Genomic DNA, 23,143 nt, shown 5'->3' with positions numbered 1-23,143 from the left:
CTCTAGCCAACAATATCATCCTGATGCTTTTGGGAGAAAAACCCCACAAGAGACATCTTAGAAGAAACTGTCAGACTTCTCTAAATCACACAGCTGTATTCATGCTTTTATGTGAGTCCACAGAGAAGCACGTAAAAATAACCTGAAGGCTAAAAGTAGTGAACTTTAGAGGAGGAAGGAGAAGATGACCCGATCCACTTGTCGGTTATGACAAACTAGTGTTGCTCTGAGGCCATTCTGAGTTATTTCCACCTGTATCAGGCCTGTATTTGCTCCCCTCTCCTAACAGTATGTTAGCTACCTTTTCATAATGGCCCTCCTTACTTGTTTTTCTTTTCTTCAGACCATTTGACACATCCCGCTGTTTTACTAGGCATTCAGAAGGCTTTAGCATGCCTTCTAATCATAGCATATTAAAGAACAAGCAAATGTTCATGGCTTGATTCAGACTGAAATATTAATGTCACTAAATTGTTTTCAAGAGAAATATTGTGGCTATTTATTTTTATTAATTTATTTTCTAGAGAAAGTAGTATGGCCAACACCCCTCAAATGCATAATCACCGTATGAAGGAATCACATCAAATACGACTTTTTCTGCACACTTCCTTGCCACGTGCTTATATCCTGGCTTATTTAACAACTATTAACTACTTATTGTCAAACTAACAATAGGCATTTAAATATGTAAATAAGAATAAACATAGGGATATTATCTGTTGCACTTGTTCATTCTTTAAACTTATTTATGTCATTTACATGTATACCCATGATTTTGTTCCGTAACTACCCATCTAAATGACAAACAAAGATAGTAATGAATTCTACAAACTTATTTAGGACATAATTTATGTGTAAGACTGTATGAAATACAGTTTTATTACATCATACAATGCTTTTATGTTGAAGAGATTAGCATCCAATGCCACGTTCACTTTGCAAGATTCAAAAATAATTGAGATTTGGAACATGAACACTTCAGAATCTGATTTAGGAAGCAACAGCAGAATGTTAGGCAAGATTTTGAAATCTTCTGAACAGTATTCCTTTATAAACTGCCCGGAGATGAGAAATACATTGCTATGAAATGAAGTGACACAAATGCATACCTTGTACATTTTATCTTCAGGAGTTTTAGGACAGAAATTTTGGAGACGTTTTTATTAAAAAAAAATGAAGAAGTACTTTATTTCAAGATATATCAAATGTCTTTATGAAAAAAGAGAGGTAAGCCTATTATAATCATCTAGTACAAAATATAATTTAGAGACCCACTGCCCCTGTATTATTATTTATTCTTCATATTGTGGTAAAGGTCATTATGCTGCATGTTGTACAAATACACACTGCCAACAGTACTCAGTAACAGAATACTCTATTACTGAAAGCACAGTAGGAAGGGAAGCCCTGAAAGGCATTAAGTGATTGATTTTGCACTGATACAACATATTTACACACACTCCTTCCTCTCCCCTGCTCTCACTCGCATGAAGGCATGGGTATAGGGGAAAATTACCCTCTTCTCCAAGATGCATCAGTACCAAGAAATGTTGAGTTAATCTATACTGATGTATTAAAAATAAGTACAATATAAAACAAATCAGAAATGATGTCACAATTACCTAATAAAGCACTATAGATAACACCTCAGAACTCCATCAAACTGTGAATAATACCATGGAAGCAGACTAACGCTTGTTCACTGGCCACGTGGTATGCCAGTCACAGAGACAGCCTAGATCAGGCTTATCAGTTTTACCTTCTACACCATAAGGGTATATCTTTCAGAATGACTGTTAGGTGTCTAAAAAACACAGGCACATCATAATTTTTACATTTATGATAATTTATTACTCAGTCTATTCATTTTTTGTAAAGTGATGGAAAGTAAAGCTTGGCAAGCATAAAAGATTAACAAGAATAACAGAACAGCTCTGGCAATTGAATATCAGGAGACAGAGCAAATACTCAGTGACAATCTCCCGTTGTCTCAATTTATTGCAACATAATTTTTTTCCTGGCTTTATTATAAACTATTTTCTTCTGTAAAAATTTGTACTTGTTGGGAAAACTACTTGTGAATCTGTGAAAGCTCTTTCTGAATAACAAACATAGGTGTAAGGATCATACAGAATGGAATTCTAAGTTACATACTTAAAATTAGCTGTTTGTGTTGGTGAGCAGCTACTTACCCAAGCACTCCTACAGGCAAAACAGAACAAATTGATACTTCCTCACGCATTTCCTCCTGTATGGATAAGTACATAATTCGTCCCTTAAGTACATGGTTCAGGTAAAATTTTCTTAAGATTTCACTATGAAAGTATAGATGTCTAACATTGAAATGATCAATTTCAATATATGCTATCCTATCTACTTTAGATTTTCTTCCTTCATAACCCAGGAAAGAAAATAAATACTATTCACTGTCAGGCTTCGCATAGAATCACTGTTGCTACCAAATTAGGAATTCTAAATGCTTGATTCCTAGCAGGTTACCAGAATCATTAACATTTTTAACCATTAAGAACAATGGACTTTTGCATTGCTAGCTGATCTAATACTAACAAATGAATACTTTAATCTCAATTATTTCCAGGTAAATCACTGTTCATCTGTAAAATCTGCTGACTGAATCTGTTAAAAGTCGTTGCAGACCTTAATTAGCTGATCAGCTGATTATTTTTTTATGCTATTCTTAAATTCTTAAACGTAACACACAGGAAATTTATTTTTGTTGGTTTGCATGTGAGTAGAACTCCTTTTTTGAAAATAATTATCAAGAACTCAGATTTGTTTAATCATATTTTGCTTGGTGATTATTAGTCTTGCCAAATCTGCCTGGAATCAAACTCAAACGGTACTTTGCAAGCCATGTAGGTGCTGCTGATATATTCTTTCACTGCGACAGATTCGCTTCCTATAGGATGAAAAGTGAGTGCCCAAGGAACAAGCATTAGTTTCAGACCTGACAAGTGAGTACAGTGTCCCACCTACCTACAAACAAGCAGTTAAACATACTTAATACACCAGGCATCTGATGGTCACAAAGTTCTGTACAGAAGTTGTAAGGTGTTCTTGCATTCTGCTGCGTCATCACACCATCCTTCCTGAAAGCTATACTGAGAGCACTATATTAATGAGCAAACCTCGAAGAGATACTATTTCCTTCCATGAGCAAGTGGAGAAGTTGGGGGAAATTGGGTCGGAAGTAAACATAATGGTCATTTGGCTCCCGTCTGTGTCAGCAAAGAGAGCTGACTGGACATGAGAGAGGGAATGTGCTTCATCTGGCAAAGGGCTGACAGCATACTCCCCACTTGTGCAATGCTACAGCTCAGGGGAAATATGATTCAGAAGACCGTCTCTGAGTCATAATTTCTTTCTGAGCTCCTTCCGAGCTGGTAAGGCTACATTTTGTCCCATACTTGGAACTACAAGCAAAGATTCCATCTTACCCTACATTTTGCAATGTGTCAAGGAGTTCAAAAGCACTACCTTTGCGAGGGGCACCAACACACCTTATCTTCTACTGAGCATTAGTTCACTTTGCAATAGTTAAACAAGACTTTGTATTTTATATTAGCAAAAAAGCAACTGCCCACTGCTAATGACTTTAAACAGGAAACCAGCATATTTAGTATGTGTGTTTTCTGAAACATCTGTGTTGTCTTGCTAGACATTTAAGATACCTACATATGCCATATATATAGAAGATATATCCATCACACATGTGGGAAGCCGAGACGTTAATCACCCGAAGTCTACACAACTGCTGTACCACAGGGGTCTCCTCAGGCGGGGAAGCGCCAGGCCCGCGCGCGACCCGCCGGCAGCCGCCAGCTCTCGCGAGAGACGCCGACGGGGCCTGGGCGTTGCCATAGCAGCCGCCCCCCCCCTCCCCCGCCCAAAGCCGGGGAGCGCTGCAGTTTGCGCGGGAAGGGCGTCGTCAGGCTGCGGCCCCAGAGGTGAGTTCCGTCGGCGGTCATCGCCCTCCCAGAAGGAGCTTAGCTACGGTATCCACTCGCCAGAAAGGCTGTGGCAACCTAGAGCTCCCCCAGGAACATGCAGCCGTCCAGGCCCCGGGCTGCAGGGCGGGCCAGAGCCTGTCACTGGGAGCGGGCGGCAGCGGTCAGAGCGGCTGTGTGAGGTGTGAGCAGGCGGGCGATCTGCTCGGCCTGGTGGCAGAGCTGCGAGGGGAAGCAGAAAGGTTAAGGAGCATCGGGGAGTCTGAGAAAGAGACTGGCGGAACCAAGCTCTGCCCTCCCTGAGACAGACACAGCCACCAGAAAAAAACCCAAGATCGAGGGGCGCCTGTACCCTCCCCCTGCCAGGCTGAAGGCAGTAGCTTAAAGGAAAGGAGGGAATGGAGGCAAGTCCACGCTCGGGGTGGCAGGCGAACCCCCTCCTTGCCCCCCTCGCCTTCCCAGCTGCCTCTGTACCACCGGTGTGAGGCCCTGGATGGGGAAGGCCAGTCCATGGATGATGGGGATGACGGTCCATCCACACCAGAGGTGTGGCCAAGGTCAGAAAGGCCTGCCCCCTGTATCACGACCACCTCCACGAGGAAGAAAAGATGGTTATAGTTGTAGGTGGCTCCCTTCTGAGGGGATCAGAGGGTCCGATGTGCCAGGCAGACCCTCCTCTTAGGGAAGGCTGCTGCCTCCCCGGGGCCCGGGTCAAGGACACCAGCAGGAAACTTCCCAGCCTGGAGCGGCCCTCCGACTATTACCCATTACTGCCTTCCATGCAGGTGGCGATGAAGTTGCAATGCGTAGTCCAAGGGCAATCAAAAGGGACTTCAGGGCCTTGGGACGGTTGGTAAGGGAATCCAGAGCACAGGTTATTTTTTCCTCTCTCCTTCCAGCTGCGGGCAGCAACATTGGAAGAAACAGATGGACCCAGGCTATTAATACATGGCTCCATGGCTGGCGTCACCACCACAATTTCAGGTTTTTCGATCATGGGACGGCCTACGTGGCACCAGGCCTGCTGGCGTCGGGTGGGATTCACCTTTCTCAAAGGGGGAAGAGGGTCTTTGCTCATGAGCTAGCGGGGCTGTCTGACAGAGCTTTAAACTAGACTTGAAGGGGGAGGATGGATAATCTCAGGCTTGCCCGTGACAAGCTGTGGGATCACGCGCTAACATTAGAGGGACGGGGTGCTAGCGAGGGCCCTCAGCCTGTTGCCCTGAGACTTGCTGGGTACACTGTAGCACACTTGACTTATGGAGATGAGCCAGGGGCTCCTGAGGTAATCGGAACAAACAGGGGAACACTGGTGAAATGCCTCAAAGGAATTAAGGTGTGTTCCTCTAAGAAGGTGACGCAGCTGACAGCCCAGCTGAAGTGTCTCTACACCAAAGCACGCAGCACGGGCAACAAACAGGAGGAGCTGGAAGCCACCGTGCTGCTAGAAAGCTACGACCTTGTTGCCATTACCGAAACTTGGTGGGACAAACGCATGACTAGAGTGCGGCTATCGATGGCTGTTCTGAAGGGACAGGCGAGGAAGGAGGGGCGGAGGGGTTGCCCTCTGTGTCAAGAAACAGATAGATTGTGAAGATCACTTATATTCTTCAAATATTTCTTACATAATGTGGTGGGTTGACCTTGGCTGGATGCCAGGTGCCCACCAAGCCGCTCTATCACTCCCCTCCTCAGCTGGACAGGGGAGGGAAAATATAATGAAAGGCTCGGGGGTCGAGATAAGGACAGGGAGATCACTCAGCGATTACCATCACAGGCAAAACAGACCTGACTCAGGGAAATTAGTTTAAATTATTACCATTCAAATCAGAGTAGGGTAATGAGAAATAAACACCAAATCTTAAAAACACCTTCCCCCCACCCCTGCCTTCTTCCCGGGCTCAGCTTCACATTTCTCTACCTCCTCCCCCCGAGCAGCACAGGGGGATGGGGAATGGGGGTTGCAGTCAGTTCATCACATGTTGTGTCCGCTGCTCCTTCCTCCTCAGAGGGAGGACTCCTCACACTCTGCCCCTGCTCCAGCGTGGGGTCCCTCCCACAGGAGGCAGTCCTCCACAAACTTTTCCAGCGTGGGTCCTTCCCACAGGCTGCAGTTCTTCACAAACTGCTCCAGCGTGGGTCCCCTACGGGGTCACAAGTCCTGCCAGCAAACCTGCTCCAGCCTGGGCTCCTCTCTCCACAGGGCCACAGGTCCTGCCAGGAGCCTGCTCCAGCACGGGCTTCCCACGGGGTCACAGCCTCCTTCAGGCATCCCCCTGCTCCGGCGTGGGGCCCTGCACGGGCTGCAGGTGGATCTCTGCTCCACCATGGACCTCCACGGGCTGCAGGGGCACAGCCTGCCTCACCATGGTCTTCCCCAGGGGCTGCAGGGGAATCTCTGCTCCATGTAAGTAAGCGTGTAAGTAAGAGAAACATGTGCAAAGCCAATATCGTCCTTTCCCGCAAATGTGTAAAAATGGCTCCATAGACCAAGGAGCAAAGGCACTTTCACCCTGCCTTTTCCATGCACTGACTACTGCAGTTACCACAGATATTCATTGTTTCAAGAAGACTGAAACATTACCCTAAGCTGGCACTTACTCTGCAATGGAAATTGGCCACATTTGTTTAAAAAAAAGTAACAGTGAAGTTACAATATTATTCCTTACTGACAGAAGGTCTGGTATCCTCACAAATGGATTGTGCTGCCTCTATATGACAAATGGAGGGAGGCATTTCTGAGCTGTCAGTCAAAGGCACCCTAGAGCAAAAATACCAGCCCAACTTTTCCAACAGAAAGCTCAGACTCAAAGAAAACAACACGTGGGAGTACCAGCTTCTGTGTGAAAAAAGATTCTGTATGCCAGGGTTCCTTCTTTAAAATATTTTTCCTTAAGTTAGGTGATCTTTTCTCTTCTGATAAATACTTTTCGTAAGCTCAGGTGATCATCTGTTGCTCCATTATACAACACTGCAATTCTAACAAAACCTGAGTCTACTCCATGGTCTTGTATCATAAAGTACAAGAAATCTAAATAAAGAGCTAGTCAATTAACAACTGTGCCTTCCATTCTTTTTTCTAATTCAGTTGTTCATAAACATTTAATATATATGCCCTTACATAACAAAAAATGGTAATTCAGACACAGTTAGGAGAGTCTGCAGGAATTATTTTAAGAAAATTATTTTGTTGGCCATGACTAGATTAAAAATTCAATCTGTCTTGCTGTACAGATGAGACAGAGTTCTTTCTCTCTTATACCAAAAAGAAAGGACAATTTCTGTCAATTAGACAATAAAAGAAAATACAGAAGCTAAATGAACATGACACCACATAAAACTGCATAAGTAATAGTCAATTCATTAAGTGTGGCTGTGGTTAAGACAAGCACATGCACACTCGTTCCCTGAGAGAGATATTGCTGGAGAAATTCAGGTTAAAGCCAATCTGACCTCCACTGGTATTCGAGTATTGACACTCTAAGACTGAATCTGTCATCAGAACAAGCAAGTACATCAAACACACAAACGTGGTTTGCAAACCTCTGTTTGGTACCTTTACTGCTAAAGAAACCTCCATCAGGAAAGGAAGACACAAATTACTTGCAACTTCCCAAGTCAAAAAATGAAACTGAAAGGCAAATAATTTTTTTTTTTCTGAACTTACGGCATTTTTACAAGTGAGGATAGAGATAATAATTGCAGAAGCTGTATCATCCAGCACGAAGCTGAAATTTCTCATTTATAAACTGTCTAGAGGGCATTTACTTTAACTTCAACTAATAATTTTTTAAAATCAAAGAATTAAAGACATGCTGGCTAATCGATCTATAACACCTTTTCAGTAGATAGGATGTACTAGCAAAGAAGGCAATAGGAAAGGTTCATTTGCACTCAATTTGAGGAAAAAATGCTTCTCCTTTATGAAAACAGTCCTGTCTCCTCATTACCATTAATACTTGAAAACTGACACTAACTATACCACTTTTTATTTCCAGTTATATAAATGGGTGTCTTTAATTTCTGTTCCACCCTGCTATTCTCCAAAGACAATCTGTGAAATTAGTGAATAAAAGTCTAGTTCCTTTAGTAGTTTCCATATCTTACTGACCTGGACATACGGCCAAAAACTGTGTATCACAAAAGGGCACGTTTATGTTTCTTTCACTAAAGTAGCCGCATAATATTTCACATAATCTCGAGGCTATCATCACTATATAACCCAAACAGCAACTATCCATAAACAGGAAAACAAACAGGTAGAATAATCTTACTATTTATTCCTGATCCAGTGAGAAAAAGTTTTGCAAATTTGAGCATATGCCTTTGAAAAACAGCATTCTGTGGTTCTTTTCACTGCATGGTGACACTATCCCCAATTATACAAAACAGTAAAGAAACCAAGCGTCTGAGTATTTTCTGTAGACAATTATGTGATAGGATTAGATAGATGGTGAAAGGAGTACAATGGAACAAGTAAACAACCAGATCTTCATGATCAGAGAGGTGCTGAGCACCCGCAGCTCCCTCTAAATTAGGTTGGGCAACTCTTTAATATGTCTGCCTTTAATCTTCGTGCCTAAAAATCTTAAATTCAAATCTATACATTTTCATAAATGAGCATCATAATGCTGTGAAGGTTCCAGTATCTTATGTCAACACAACAAGGAAGGCCTGGGTGAGAGAAATAAGAGTTCCTGTAGCTTGTGCCTGGGAAACGCCCGTTTAGGGGACTCCTGACACACAGTGGATTCTACGCATTTGTAGGGATAAAGGAAGCCCTCAGGTTGGCTTTTACAATGATTTTTATATAACCCTTGATGCCGTAATACCTAAGGCTCTCAGTCATTAACAGATTTTATCTCCAAAAACACTCTTTTGACAGAGGGAGGAATTATTATTTCCATTTAATGACTAAGGAATTGAAGAACAAGATAGATTGAGAGATTTGCCCAAGGATGTAGGGCAAACCTGCCACGAACTGAAGTCACAGCTTTGAATTCCTGATCTGTGCCTTAAACAGAAGGTGTTTTTGTCCTCTAGATCTTGGTTAAGAAATGTCACAATCGTTTCATTTTCTCATTCCACTGCCATACAATGAATGGGGAAGTTTCCCTGTTCGCAGAATAACCTAGCTATAACTGATTCATTTAAAACCGCTGTTCCATTTGATTTTGTGAGCTAACTTTGCCTCTTGTAAAAATCACGGTATGTCCAGAGTGAGAACAGAGCTGCTAAGAAGTTAATGAGAGCAGGCTACTTTGGAGGTGTAAAGATAAAACGAGACTTCTAGGGGAAGAGTTTGGGCCATTAATATACATTATGAAGAATTATATTAATTTATTTTGCAAACTAAGTCAAAATGGTTAATAAAATGTTAGAAACGTATACAAATCTATAAGTAGTGAAACAGTGTAACACATAAAATTAAAAACTATGAAGCTTGCCTTTCACTCAACATCCTTTGCTTGCTAAATACTTCCGGGTTATTTTTATTCTAAATTTCTACACAGAGGTAATCTGGAGTTCCTTTCTTTTTTTACAAACATGTCATGTGTAAGATTGAGCTAGGATTGTGTTCTACTACTCAACAAAACCGATTTCTTTTTTGTCTTTTATCGGGTAATTACTCCTGTAGGTGCAACCGAGGACGGGCATAATACAGGCTGGTGAAACTAGAAGAAATGAGCAATAGACCATGCGACATTGTGTCCCAAGCCATTTACCTCTTATATCTTAACTGAATTAATAATATTGCTCTTTGCGGAATTTCACGGACACCTACAGGAACCCATTACTTATCCCTCAACGCTTCTGCAGCAGGTGACATATATGGCCCTCCATTTGGCTCAACAGTACGACTATCAATCGCTTAATTACTTCATATTACAGACATTACAGCCACTTGTGGAAACTACAATGAAAGAAATGGTTTCAAATTTCTGGTCTTTTACAGTGCCTGCCTCATGCAGACACTTGGTAGGGTAGAAAGAGCAAATAAATGAAACACAAAGCAAACATACCTCCAGCTCTAAGAACTACAGGTTCTTCAAGTCTGGTGAAGATCAAGAGCCATGAAGAGGGGGATCTTGATTTCCCTTTACAGCTTCTGGAAGACAATGCAACCACAGTTAAGGAAGCATCTCATACGCAGGCTATGTTGGTTTCTAGAAGTAAAACTGAAGAATATAAACCCGACTCTATGTAACAGTGGGGCACTGACTTTACAGAGTAAACTATGGCTACGTGCTAGACCAGTAGCCAGAGAAACAGTGAGACAGAAACCTGCCAAAGTTTGTGAAAGTTATAATCATTTGTGATGTAAAAGATAGTAAAATTAGACCCTATCCCATATCTAGACAATTATTTCAGTAATGAAAGGATATCATATACTAACAGGTATTCCTACATGTTTTACATGAGCTACAACAATAAAAAATCATTACTACAGAAAATCGATAACTTTGATTCAATAGCTGCATCAAAGACTCTAAACAACATTTATTTGAAGAGAGACGAAACAAATTAGTTATTCTTCCTACTAATGAAGGTTGAGAAAGCATATGCAAATTAAAGCTTGGTCTGCAGTTTGGGGAAGTATTTCCTAATACTCACATAGAAAAATACGAACCATTTAAGTTTCCAGGAAGGCTAAGCACTCTTTTTAAGCCAAAGAAGGCCCATTGGAAAAATCTGTTTCTATCAGCTCTGTTCTTCGCAGCTACCCGTGGGTCTGATCACGCGCATCCCAAAATCCTACATGGCTGAGTTACGCATACGTTACTTTCTCAACTCCCTAGCAAAAAACATGGCAAGCGCAGCGTCATAGCAAAAGACTGTAAAAGAGACCAGAAAACGCTGCTACATTTCTTCTTACATACAGAGACAGCTTATTCATAGTTACTGTCAAGCAAGCCCAGAGGTTGATGACTAAAAAAAAACATAAACAAAATAGAAAACCCCAGCCCTTTCTTTCAAATTGTTTCCTTTCTTCCTCCCACACGTATCCTTCAGCAACCAGCTGGAATAAGCATGCAATGAACACATTCACCTTGCTCAATAGTTTTAAGGCTCTAATGTATTTAAAACTTTAAAACCACTTTAAATTTCCGTGTAGAAGTATAGAAAGGAATCCAAACAATATATGGAAATGTGCAAGCAATCTCAGCTCCGCCCAACTGATGGACCAGGTAGAAAAGAATGAAAAATAAAAAGGAATACCTCTTCAAAAACCAGTTTAATTCTACCAGGGGCTATCAACAATATAATGCAATATAATTGTACAGCTATTGCATGATAGCATTGCATGGCAGAATCAACATTACTGGGGTGTTTAGTTGTGTATTTTCATACTAACACGTTTGAATTTCCTTGAAAACTAAATTTAATCTCAGTTTCCTGGTGTTTATAGTACTTGTTTTGGGAATAATTACATTTCTGTAGGTACAACTTATTCACTGTATTGCCATAACACTTAGGAGCTGTAATCATGGACAAGAACATATTGTGTTAGGTGCTATAAAAACACAAAACAAACAAAAAAAGATTGCAGTTTAAACACATGATGAGCAGGCCGTGAACAGGTAGAGAGTGCAGAAGTACAAAGAAATAATGAGGCATTAACAATCAATATGGCAAGTACAAGATTTGGTGTGCCAGCTTCCAAACTGAGTTACTGGAGACTCCGGAAAGTATCTTTTCCCACATCCAAGAGACAGAATGAAAGAAAACAGCTAATACTTTTAATATTTTAATATTTATCAAAAAATTTAACAAGTGGGTGGTGGAAGTTGGTGTCAGGGATTGGTGAGTGTTGCCATCTAAATAAGGAGTCATAGCGTGAGGTAGACAAAGAATGACCTTGAAAGCAAATCAAGTACATTATGTTTGAGTGACAGAGAAGGGAGAGCTGGTAAAGAGACATATGGTCAAAGTAACTGGCTAGGGAAATGATCTTTGCAGTTGTTATTACGGAAAAAAAGGTTATTTTTACACTTACATGACTGATACACACAAATGCCTAACTCAAGTTAAATATACCTTTGGCAGGGGCACTTTTATGAAAAATGAGAAGGCGCCAGGGACCGCACGGGTGGGCAAGAGCCCGGCCTCCACCGCTGAGAAACCGCCGCCACGCCGCAGCCTGAGGCGAGAAGGTAGGAAAGACGCTTCTGTTCTCGGCCCTGACAGCTTGCGGACAGGGTCACGGAGCTGCGGGGCTTCCGTGCCACTTCCAGGCCTCTGCTGGGACACTTGGCGAGCTGGCAAAGAGAAGGATTCATTAAGAGAGGAAGAAAGCATTGTGGAGGTGGGCAGAGGGCTGGAAATGGTTCCGCGCCCCCCGATACTCTCTCGTGTCAATGGTGGCACACCTGTACCTCTGATAATGTCCAGCCCCAAATTTTAACAATGCAACAATTAATCTAGATGGGGAAGAGAGATAATTTTATGGCACCGAAGTGCCCGTTCATAATTTGACTGCAAAACAGAAGGATTTTGCTCCTCACTCAACCTATTTTGATCTAAAATTCCGGGATTATGTCAGTGGCCTGCTTGGATGCCACAGACTGACGATCACACGCGGTACCAAGCAGCCACAGCAGCAGCGCAGGTCGCCAATCACGCCCAACCCACGACTGACTGGCGTTGGACAACCCCGACCCCATGACAACTGCCGAGTGACACGGCAGCGTACCAAGAACAACAAAACCCGCCGCACTGCGAGGCGCACGCATCGCCTGGGCCAGCGCAGGCAGCACAAGCCGCGGGGGGCGGAGGCTCGCAGTCGCCCTGTGGCGAGCGGGCGGGCCGCGCGCTTCACGCCCGGGCTTCGCGCGCTGCCCCCGCCCCGGCCGCTTTTGCACTCGGCTCCAACGGTCGCCCGCGCGCTGACGGGTTGTTTACTTCCTCCGCGGCGCGCGCCCGCTCACCCCTCCCCTCCCGCCCGCCCCGCGCGCCGCCACCGCCCCGCGCGCCCGGCGTCCCCCGCCGAGCTCCCCGCCGGCCAATCGGGGCCGCCCCCGGCCGCGCGCGCGAGGCGGGGCGGGGGGGGAGCAGGCTCCTCCGACGAGGAGCTGGGCGAAGGCAACGTCAGCCGGTAGCTGTCCTCGGACGGGACTTTGCCGCTGATTGGCCGCCGGGCCTGCCCATCTCCCCAAGCCCCCGCCTTCCGTTTTTACTCGCGCCGCCGAATGCCCGGCGCTCCCCGCCCCCGCCTCCCCTGTCGGTGTGTGTGAGGCGCCGGTTGGCCAGCGCCCCGGCCGCTCACCCCTCCCCGCCACTCAGCGCCGGCCCCGCCCCTGCCCCCACTCGCCCGTCTCCAGCGCAGGAAACACCCCGCCGGCTCGCGGCCAGCCCTGGCTGCCGCCGCCTTCCATTGGCCCGCTGCGCCGCCCATCCGCCGGAGCCCCGCCTCCCTCGGCCAGCGCGCGGCGAGGCCCGCCTCCCCACCATCTGATTGGTCCGTCGGGGCAGGGCCGCCCTTCTCTATTCGCTCTGCCCCTGCCACTCCGGCGGGCGGCCCGGCCGGCTCCCCGCTGCCCGCCTCGGCGCCGGGGGGGCCCCGCCCCCGCCTCCCGCCCTCCCTCCCGCCGCGCGCCCCCGCCCTCCGCGGCGTCACGTGATGTTTTCGCCGTGGTGCCGCCGAGGCCGCCTGCGTGAGTGCGAGTAGCCGGACGCGGCGCGGCCGGCGGGAGGGCGGGCGGGCGCGGACGGGGGGCGGCGGGTGGGCGCGCAGGCAGGCACCGCCCGGCACCGCCCGCTCCCCATGCGCGGCCCGCCGCGGGGGGCGCTTCCGCGCTGAGGGCGGATTCCCGCTGCCCGCCCCGTACCCCTTCCCCGGCGCTCCGGACCCTGCCTGGCCCCTAAGATGGCGAGTGGGATGAATGGCCCGGGCGGCGGCGGCGCGGCGGCGGCGGCCGGGGGCGGCGAGGAGGAGCCGGGCCCCCGCCGCACGGGAGGCGGAGCCGTGCCTCAGCAGGAGCCCGGCGTGCCCGGCGCGGCGGCGGGCGAGGGGGAACCGGCGGCGGGCGAGGGCGGCCGCTGCCCGTCCCCTCAGCCCCACCACCTGCTGCTGCTGCTGCGGCGCTCGCCCAGCGCCTCGCTCTGCCCGCCGCCGCCGGAGGCCGCCCCCGCGGCGGGCCGGGCCGCCCCCGCCGTGGGCCGCGGCGGGCAGCCCCCCCCGGCGGGCCGCGGCGTCCCCCCGCCCGCCGCCGCCGCCGCCGCCGGGGAGGACGTGAGGAAGTGCGGGTACCTGCGGAAGCAGAAGCACGGGCACAAGCGCTACTTCGTCCTGCGGGCCGAGAGCCACCTGGCCCCCGCCCGGCTGGAGTACTACGACAGCGAGAAGAAGTTCAAGAGCAGCCTGCGGGCGGCGGGGGCCGGCGGGGCGGCCTCCCTCTGCTGCCCCCCGCCCAAGCGGGTCATCCCCCTCTACCAGTGCTTCACCGTCAGCCGGCGGGCCGACGCCAAGCACAAGCACATCATCGCCTTGTACACCAAGGACGAGTACTTCGCCATGCTGGCCGAGAACGAGGCCGAGCAGGAGGCCTGGTACCAGGCGATCAGCGAGCTGATGAGCCAGAGCAAGAGGGGCTTCCTGGAGCAGGAGGACCACGCCGATCAGCAGGTGGACGAGGATGACGAGCACTACGGGGCCGCCCTGAGGCCCGGCACCGTCTTCAAGGAGGTGTGGCAGGTCAACGTTAAGCCCAAAGGCTTGGGACAAACGAAAAACCTCACTGGCGTGTACAGGTTGTGCCTCTCCAGCAAGGCCATCCACCTCGTCAAGCTGAACTCGGAGGTGCCCTCCGTCCACTTGCAGCTAATGAATATTCGCCGCTGCGGACACTCGGAGAACTTCTTCTTCATTGAAGTGGGCAGATCTGCTTCCATTGGACCCGGAGAGCTCTGGATGCAAGTGGATGATTCGGTGGTTGCCCAGAATATGCATGAGACTTTTCTGGAGACCATGAAAGCTCTAAAGGCCTTTGCAGAGTTCAGGCCCCGAAGCAAGAGCCAGTCTTCTGGTGGTGGTAGTGGTACCAATCCCATCTCCTTCATCACCACTAGGAGGCACTTGGGCAACCTGCCCCCCAGCCAGACGGGCCTGCAGAGAAGATCTAGAACGGAGAGCGTTGCCGGAGGGACGCCTCCTACCACCAAAAGCAGCAACTCCTATCGCTTCAGAACATCCAGCGAAGGAGAAGGAACCATGACTAGACCTTTTAGGTCAGTGACTGGCAGTCTGATCCACCTGAACACTGCGAGGATGAATTTGGGGCGGCAGGAGGGGAGCGGAAGGTATGTGAGAGCCGCTTTCAGCTCATCTTATCACACCAGGTCTGCTTCGCTGCCTGTTTCTCATTTTCCCTCCACTACAAGTCCCATCAGTGTTTCTTCCAGTAGTGGCCATGGCTCTGCTTCGGACATGTTGACCAGGCCTTCTAGCTCATCTGTTTGTGGTTCCCCAAGCGATGGGGGATTTATCTCTTCTGATGAATATGGCTCCAGCCCTGGAGACTTCAGGTACTTTCGGGTCAGGAGTAATACGCCGGATTCCCTGGGCAACACACCGCCTATCAGAGAGGAGAACTGTCTGAGTGAGTACATGTCCATGAGCAAGCAACAGGCAGATGATAGCTCAAGAGATGATTATATGGAGGCTGAAAAGTGTTTCAGGAAAAGAACTTACTCTCTAACAAAACCAACTTCTGTAGCGGTGCAGCAGAAGACAACACAAACTACAGCTTTGTTAGATGAAGATTCTGCAGGAAATCATGGACGATTACTTTACTCTGAAACACCAAAATTAAAAGATAACCATGAATCGGAGTACAATGACGCTAACCTTGATTCCATATGTAACCAAAGTAGGAGTAAAGCCAGGGATGATGGGTACATGCCAATGATGCCAGGAGTTGCATCTTCTCTATCCAGCAACAGCGATTATTTGCCAATGACTCCTAAAAGTATGTCTGTTCCAAAACAGATTAACAATTCGTGGTCACCGTCTCAGGTTGATGCCAGAGGGTATATGATGATGTTTCCAAAGGCTAGCTCTTCACCTGTACGAAGTCCTTTAACTGGATTTATTTCTAAAGGAAGTAATGAGAAGATCGTAAACAATGAGTATATGGATATGTCACCTGGTAATTCAGCTCCAAAGCACCCCAGTGATTCCAATTATATTCACACCGCTTCTGTTTCCAAAGGTTTCAGTTCGTATTTTTCTTTGCCCCGAAGCTTTAAGGCGTTATCAGGACAAAACGGTGACCACAGTGAGTACGTTCCGATGTCTTCACCTGGAAAACTCTTGTATAGTGGACCAGAAAATGTAAAAGGGGTCAACAGCGAGGCTCTGGCTAACGGCATCTCTAAATCGCCAGTGGTGAAAGGTTCAGATGAAGGACTTGTGCAGAACAGGGCTATGAGGCCCACGAGACTCCCACTAGGTACAAGAGGGAGTAATACTATCCCAAGAATGTACGATCGTACAGTTCCACCTGAGCCAGCGAGTCCCGGTGAATACATAAATATTGATTTTAATGAAAAGGCGAGTAATACACCGTATTCCTTATCTGCAGAAGGATCACCGTCGTCGCTAGGCTCAAGTAGTGACCACAGACAGTCCCCACTCTCTGATTATATGAGTGTTGACTTGGATGTACAGTCACCGAAAGCAGCGAAGGAACTGTCCAACTCTCTAACAGATATTTCAATTTATGCAAGTGCTGGTATTCCTAGAAACCAACCGAATCCTGACTACGCTAGGCTTTCGTTTGGTACCGCTTGTGTTAGCACCGCAAGTAACAGGACTGATGACTACACGGAGATGACATTCAACATGGCAGCAACACCGCCTCGGCCATTTGCCACCGAATCCGACGACGGCGTAAAGATTGATAGCCCTTCTTCCATAGTTAATAGGCTGTGCATTGTTGATCGATATGCTGGTAGCAGTAGCTTCTCTGTTCCTAGCTCTGAACCTCCCATGGGACCGAAAGTGATTCGAGCCGATCCTCAAGGCAGGAGGAGACACAGTTCTGAAACGTTCTCTTCTGCTGGGACTGTGACGACCTCCTCCTCTTTCTTTACTGATAGTAGCAAAAGACACAGCTCTGCCTCATTTGACAATGTTTGGTTAAAACCAGATGAAAACATTTCTGATGGTCAGGAAAGCAAAATGTCCAGGGATACCTCAACTGGATTTCAGAATGGCTTAAACTACATCGCTCTGAATTTACGCGATGATCCTATAAGCTGTGAGGCAAGTACTACAGCGCCAACTTGCCATCTCCAAAATGGTACTTCAGGTTTGGACAGTGGAGCGTACGTAAGCATAGATTTCAGCAGATCCGATGGTCTGAAGTGTAACGCTGCGAGAAAAGGTTTGTAACTTTAAAAGCACTTTCCTTTCATGCTTGCTTAACTGTAGGAATTAGGTTCTCTACTTAATACTAAAATGAGGTCTTCAGAGCAGGGTAAATGTTTTTTATAAGCTTCTGTGTTATTCTGGTACGACCAGTCTCGCTGTAGCGCAGCATCCTAACTGCTGAACAAAGACGAAAGGGGACATGGTCCTTGGCCTAAAGGATTTATGTGACTCCTCTAGGCAGTTAGAGGTGTTATCAAACTGTCATGTGCCTCAGGTTTTTTCTGAAAGAATTTTGCTAGTATAAACATGAATAATATTTCATATTGTGAATTCTTGTCCTGAGGTTATGGTAGCTCTTTTTTTCCTTCTGTTTTCCTCTTCTTCCCTTCTTATAACTAGATGACTCTTTGCTTCCCCCCCTCCCGCCCCCCCTTGTGAACTTGATATTTTGTAATCTGTGTCATGGATAGGGAGAGCTGAAAATTGCTAAATTGGGTTTAGACATCAACATTTGGGCCTTAGATCTGTTTCTTTCAATAAATATAGGTGAAATGCATGTTTTGAGGTTTTTCATGTGCAAATCTGCCCGTGTTTATGTAGTTGAATCTTATGTAAAAAACTCAGTTTTTTTCCTGGAAGGTTTGGTGTGCTCCTTTTGCGCCCCGGTCTCTAAAGTAGCGGTGTGTCCTTCGGAGAAGCCATCTCCTGGTGGCTGACCAGGGTGGTGGGGGGCTCCTGCAGCCCATGCCCTCCACCTTCACCACTTAGTAGTGTCCAAGGGCTCGGTGGAGCCGTAACCCTTCCCCTGCTGTACAGAGGGATTTGCCTTTTGCGTAGCAGGTGAGGAACACCTGTAATAGAGGGTGAGCAGGCTCTGAGCGGTGTCTTCCAGGTGCGAAACTTCGGAGAGAAGGCTGCTAGCTTTCAAGTCATCAGTGGTCTGACCAAACTTAAGGTAATGCAGTTTGAGATGTGCATAAAAAATAAGGGTGTTGGGGGTGGGGAGGAAGAATACGGGAAAGAGGAGGGACGCTTCTTCCTATTCACACATGAAGCTCTTTGCTCTCGTGGTGGGAGCAAGAAATAGTAATTAGCTGTTAGTGGTATTACGCACGTCCACAGACTGACCAGCGGTGTTTGTGCAAGCGCTGCCTTGCGCTGTAGCTTTGGAAGTAGAATCCTTATTTTGGTGTTAGTGACCCACTGAACTCCTTACAGTGATTCACCTACCCGGCTAGAAAACTGTATGTGTTCGAAATGATGTTTTCCTCTCTTTGCAAACGTACGTGTAGTCAATAATTGATGAGTACTAAGAGGAAATATTTAATTGCTGTTGGACATTGATATTTGTCTACTACTCTGTCAACAGAAAGCAGTAAAGGGGCAGGCTCCTGCTGGCTTTTATATTTTTAATTACAATCTTAAACACTGGTTTGATTTTTTTTTTTTCTAGTTTCACTTTAAAACTAAGTGTCTAAAGGCAGAAGGTATGGCAGGAGCTTCAAATTGTGTAGCCTTTAATAGTGGAAGGTAAAAGCCTGACTCAGCTCGCATGCCATTCGAAGTCTGGCAGCACTGCTTGGGGCTGCTCAGAAATGTGTGGTTTGCCTCAGTGGTTTTTTTCTTCTGCTTTGTTTTGTTGGTTGGAATCAAATTTAGAAGACGTTGAAAGTTGCCAGTCCAAGAAGTGCTTTTTTTCCAAAGTTAGTCTTTCAGCACTTCAGAGATTTGTCTGCTAAGTCAGAGGCACACTGATCGCTGTAGCTGATCTTTGTGTGTTGTTGTTTTTGAAAAAAGCACCCCCAAAGACAGCAGAATTCCTACTTGACCTTAGTCCTCTCATATGACTAAAATCTGTGTTATAAAGTAAAACTTCTTAGGAAATGGAGGAAAAAAAAAAACAAAACCAGAGATGATTTCCTTTCAGCTGTACTATAAATATTACATTTAAAAATATTTTTCAAGAGGTAATGCGTTTAGAAATTGTATTTATGTTAAACATTTTGCTTACTACTGCTACAGCAAAATGTCTACAGCCCTGTGCTTGGGGTTTTTCCCTTGTTTATTACCAGTTGCCGAGGGGCAAGAGACAGCTGCTGGTTTTTGCTGTGAATTGAAGTTTTTCTGGAAATGGAACGTGCATTAAAATGAAGTGAAAGAAACTCTGTGCATAAAAACACGGTCATTGGCAGGAAATTAAGCATGAGAATAGTAAGAGCTTAGTTAGGTTGGTGGTTTCTTTCTAGTCCTGAAAAGAAAAACAAAATTAGAAAACACTGCTCCAAAGCAAGGCCTAACAGTTTTCTATGAAGACAGCATGAAATATTTCTGGTGCATAGGAGGAGGGATGTTGCCCACTTGTAGGTGGCTCCCGGAGGGGTGAACAGGTTTCGGAATAGTCCGGGCTAAAAGGAGCTTGCCAGGCTTGAATACAGTGTTGCAAATTGGTGGTGTTTATTGGCTTCTTAGTAATGACTTAAAATTCTTGATTATAAAGATACCAGTTTTCACTCGCATGCTAAAGGGAGTCTCTGAGCAATAGCGAGCATAATTTTACAAGTCTGTGTTCTTTAAACAGTTTATCAGTCTCTACTGCAATAAAGCTTTTATTTTAATATTTTAAAAGTTTTTCTGTAATCTAGAAAAACACTTTCACATTCCACTTTGAATAGTGAAAATAAAGCTTCACTCTTAAACCTCTTACATCCTGAAGAGGAGTAGTGTGCCTCTGGGTAACTGATATTTTTAATACTTTTGGAGACTTCTAGCAGAACCGAGTGCTGTCTTTTCTTTCCTTCTACGTCCCACTCTTTCAGTCTCTTTGCCTGAAAAATGCTCTGTGGTTAAATCCATTCTTAAGGAAAATATTTAGCAGATGTGTTTACCCTTTACTTCCTAGAAGGGAGCTAGCCTGTATTTATTAAATTATATCAGGTAGAGAACTTTATCTCTTCCCCTAAACTGCAGTTTTACTGGAAGGAAAACACTTCCCAGCTTTGGATTGCTTGCTTTTTTGTTTTGTTTTTGTTTGCTTAAATGGAATATTGTGTTCTGTAACTCAGCTGCGTTCTCCTAACTGCTGAGGGTGGCAGAGTGATTGCCAATGCATCACTGCCCCTCATTGTAATTCCCAAACTACTTCTGGTTCCCGTTCACTGATGTGAATCAAACTTTTTTTTTTCCTTCTCCATTCATGATATGGATGGAGGAGGGGGAGGGCACTAACTTGAAATGGTGAATAGGCCTGACTTGTTATTAAACTTTTATTTTAGGTGTAGGCAAAATTGAGCTCAGGTTTTATGTCGATAATGATGATGATAAAAAGAATAGACGGTTCTGGTTTTTAATGCTTGAAGTTTAAGGAGGTCATTAGCAAAACAGTTTCATCACAAAATTGTTACACAATATTGAAGCAAGCGGTTTGCAGTTTTGATTACATGAATCTGAGTCATGAAATTTTGTGCTAGGAGTACAGAACACTAAAGCTACTTCAAACAGGGCTTAGCTAATGTATACCTTGTTATTGGACCTTGTAGAAACTGAGGAGGATAATGAGAATGGGGCGGTAATAAACTGCATAATGGGTCCTGTATAATACGAGTTTCTTCAGACTTAATTAGAAATATTAAACCTGCAAAGATACCCTGGACTCCAAAACCAAAACAGACTGTTCAGGGTAAATGTAATGTTCAGCTTAATATCAACCCACCTATTTTACACCCACTCTTTAATCTTATCTCTACCTGATACTCTAACACTATGCTAAGATGTTATTTCAGAAGTTCTCTAAAGTGCAGGATTATAATTTAAATGTTCCTCACCTTTTTAATCTCCTCCTGTGCTAGACTGGGCGAGAGCGTTGTGTTGTACGCTTTGGGGAGCTGAGAGGAAGGAAAACAAGTGCAGCTGTAAAGCAAAACCGGTGTTCCAGATTGTCCAGATCCTTTATGGTAACTCGCATACTTCAAATGCAAAAGCTTGAAGAATATAATGAACAATATACACTTTGAGAGATTCAGAAGCTGCAAGTTTTAGCTATTACTAAAATAGTAAATTACAGTTTACGGGATACCAGGCAAATAACTGCTCCTTTTGGGTTTCAGACTAGTGGTTTTTAAAAGTTTGCTTCAAACTGAGGCCCTTTTGTATCAGCAGAATACTTAAGGCATGGGCCCCTTTAAAAATAACTTGAAGAACCCTACTGAAGCACATCCGAACGCTGCCGTGTATCCTGCATCTTTGAAGTAATGCTGGGATAACAATTCTTTAAAAAAAAAAAAAAAAGCAAGCCATTTTAATCTTGCTGTAACAGATGCCACTTTAACAGTCTTGAGTGACTTACAGCTATGCTTAAAAATACCCAGGGTAACTTTCTCAAGTAGTATATGAGCTGCTGAAGGCAGAACAGATTTTTGCCATGCAGCGTGGGAGTGAGCTAATTATGACATATTTGACCAAGAATCAGTTGGGTTTTACTTGTGCTTGGGTGAGAAAATCTGAGACAAGAATGTTCCCCTGCCATTGAGGGAGAACGTTTACTTGTAGTCGGTGTTGAAATACTTTTGGAAATCAGCTTTCCAGACGCTAAATCCATAGTTGCAGCTGATGGTCCTATCTATCTTTTCTGGAAGCCTAAAACATCCTGCTTGCGACCGTCTTGTAGGTGACAGCACTGCTGCAGGACGTGGGGAGTTCTGGGAGTAACCCGGTCCCGATTCACACGGCCTTTTTATTGTTTTGAAGTCTTTCGGTGAAATCTTATTTTTTTTAGAAAGAAGTTATTACCCTTTTAGTCCTCCCTCTAAAACTTCCCGTGTTCCCCTCCTCCCCGATGTCTGAGGGCCCCTGGCTCCCCGCCTGGCGTGGGGTGGCAGGTCAGCGTCGCAGAAGGTGTGCGGCGCTTACTCGGTCCTTCCAGCGGCTGTATTCCAGCCCGGGATTACTGGGGTGGTTTGTCACGGGGTATTTCTTAAGGGTTTTTTGTATATCCAGTGGCATGTTAGCAGGAGGTAGAGTTTGGGTTTGTTTTTTTCTCTGCGTATGCTCTTTTTTAATGAAAGGATCTTTAATAAGTTTTCTTCATATTGATTGCTGGGGGGAGGGTTTATACCTTGAGGTTTTGGATGGTACTAAAAAGAGCTTATAGTGCTGTGTTGTACCTTGGGGTGTGTGTGTGCTCTGTTTGTGGATCTGTGGGGCTCCCAAAAACACGCTGAATGGTGTCCAGTATGTTGATTGCGCAAACAAGTTTGTTTTTCTGATCCGAAGCAGGAAACAAACGTTACAATTTTTACGTACTGTTGTGATCAAATGTGGCATTTTTCAACCCAAAGGAAAATGGAGTGATAAAACTGAAAGGCAGGTGAGAGAGAGTCAAGCTTTCTGGAGCCTGGGGATGTATTATTACTGCTGTTTTGTCCTAAAAATGTAGCGTTATCTTATGACTCATCCTTAAATGGTATGTAATGACTTGGCTGGTCCGATGGCCCACCCTGCAAATCTGCTGTTTGACTTTTTTCACGTTTAGCTTTTGCATATTAACAACAATCCAATGATCAAGTTGCGCTGTTGTCTTACAGGTTAAAGCGATGACTAGGGGAAAAAGAAAAAGCGTGTTCTAGTTTTAATCAAGCCCTGCATCTCCGTAAAGGTCACTCAGCTTAGGGACGGTTACCACTTAGCTGAGAACCTTGATCAACAGGGATTTGTCACATACTTGAGGGCAGTGGGAAGACAAAGGTAAATTAGCCTGACTCATCAAAGGCATTTCAGAGGTGTTGCTGAATATCTTATCTAAATG

At 45.6% G+C, this 23,143-nt stretch overlaps 1 protein-coding gene and 1 long non-coding RNA gene across 9 annotated transcripts in view; one reads left to right on the top strand and one right to left on the bottom strand.

Moving 5' to 3' along the window:
• Window positions 1-458: 458 nt before the first annotated feature.
• Window positions 459-12,845, bottom strand: LOC309595859. 4 transcript variants are annotated; one of them, XR_014229369.1, is made up of 4 exons: window positions 12,009-12,845; window positions 9,992-10,077; window positions 4,733-4,867; window positions 459-4,190 (listed from the first exon to the last, which is right to left on the bottom strand). It is a non-coding gene; the product is annotated as an uncharacterized lncRNA (long non-coding RNA). The 4 variants fall into 4 exon arrangements; XR_014229371.1 differs by lacking the exon at window positions 4,733-4,867 and having other exon boundaries at window positions 12,009-12,229; window positions 12,347-12,845; XR_014229372.1 differs by lacking the exon at window positions 4,733-4,867 and having other exon boundaries at window positions 12,009-12,229; window positions 12,664-12,845.
• Window positions 12,846-13,695: 850 nt separating this feature from the next.
• IRS4 (insulin receptor substrate 4) overlaps window positions 13,696-23,143 on the top strand; it is a 52,289-nt gene continuing 42,841 nt past the window's right edge. For 4 of the 5 annotated variants that reach the window (XR_014229333.1, XR_014229334.1, XR_014229335.1 and 1 more), the window contains exon 1: window positions 13,696-17,356. Coding sequence is in view for 2 of the 5 variants with exons in the window: in XM_082323152.1 (XP_082179278.1) it covers window positions 13,837-17,356 (3,520 nt within the window). In the remaining 3 variants the exon portion in view is untranslated. Of the gene's footprint in view, window positions 17,357-18,235; window positions 18,299-23,143 lie in introns of all 5 variants that reach the window. The other variant, XM_082323151.1, reaches the window with a different exon arrangement.

Source organism: Platalea leucorodia, assembly GCF_965183815.1.
Source record: "Platalea leucorodia genome assembly, chromosome: 10".
Lineage (NCBI taxonomy): Eukaryota > Metazoa > Chordata > Aves > Pelecaniformes > Threskiornithidae > Platalea > Platalea leucorodia.
This window is presented reverse-complemented; position numbering and strand designations above follow the sequence as displayed.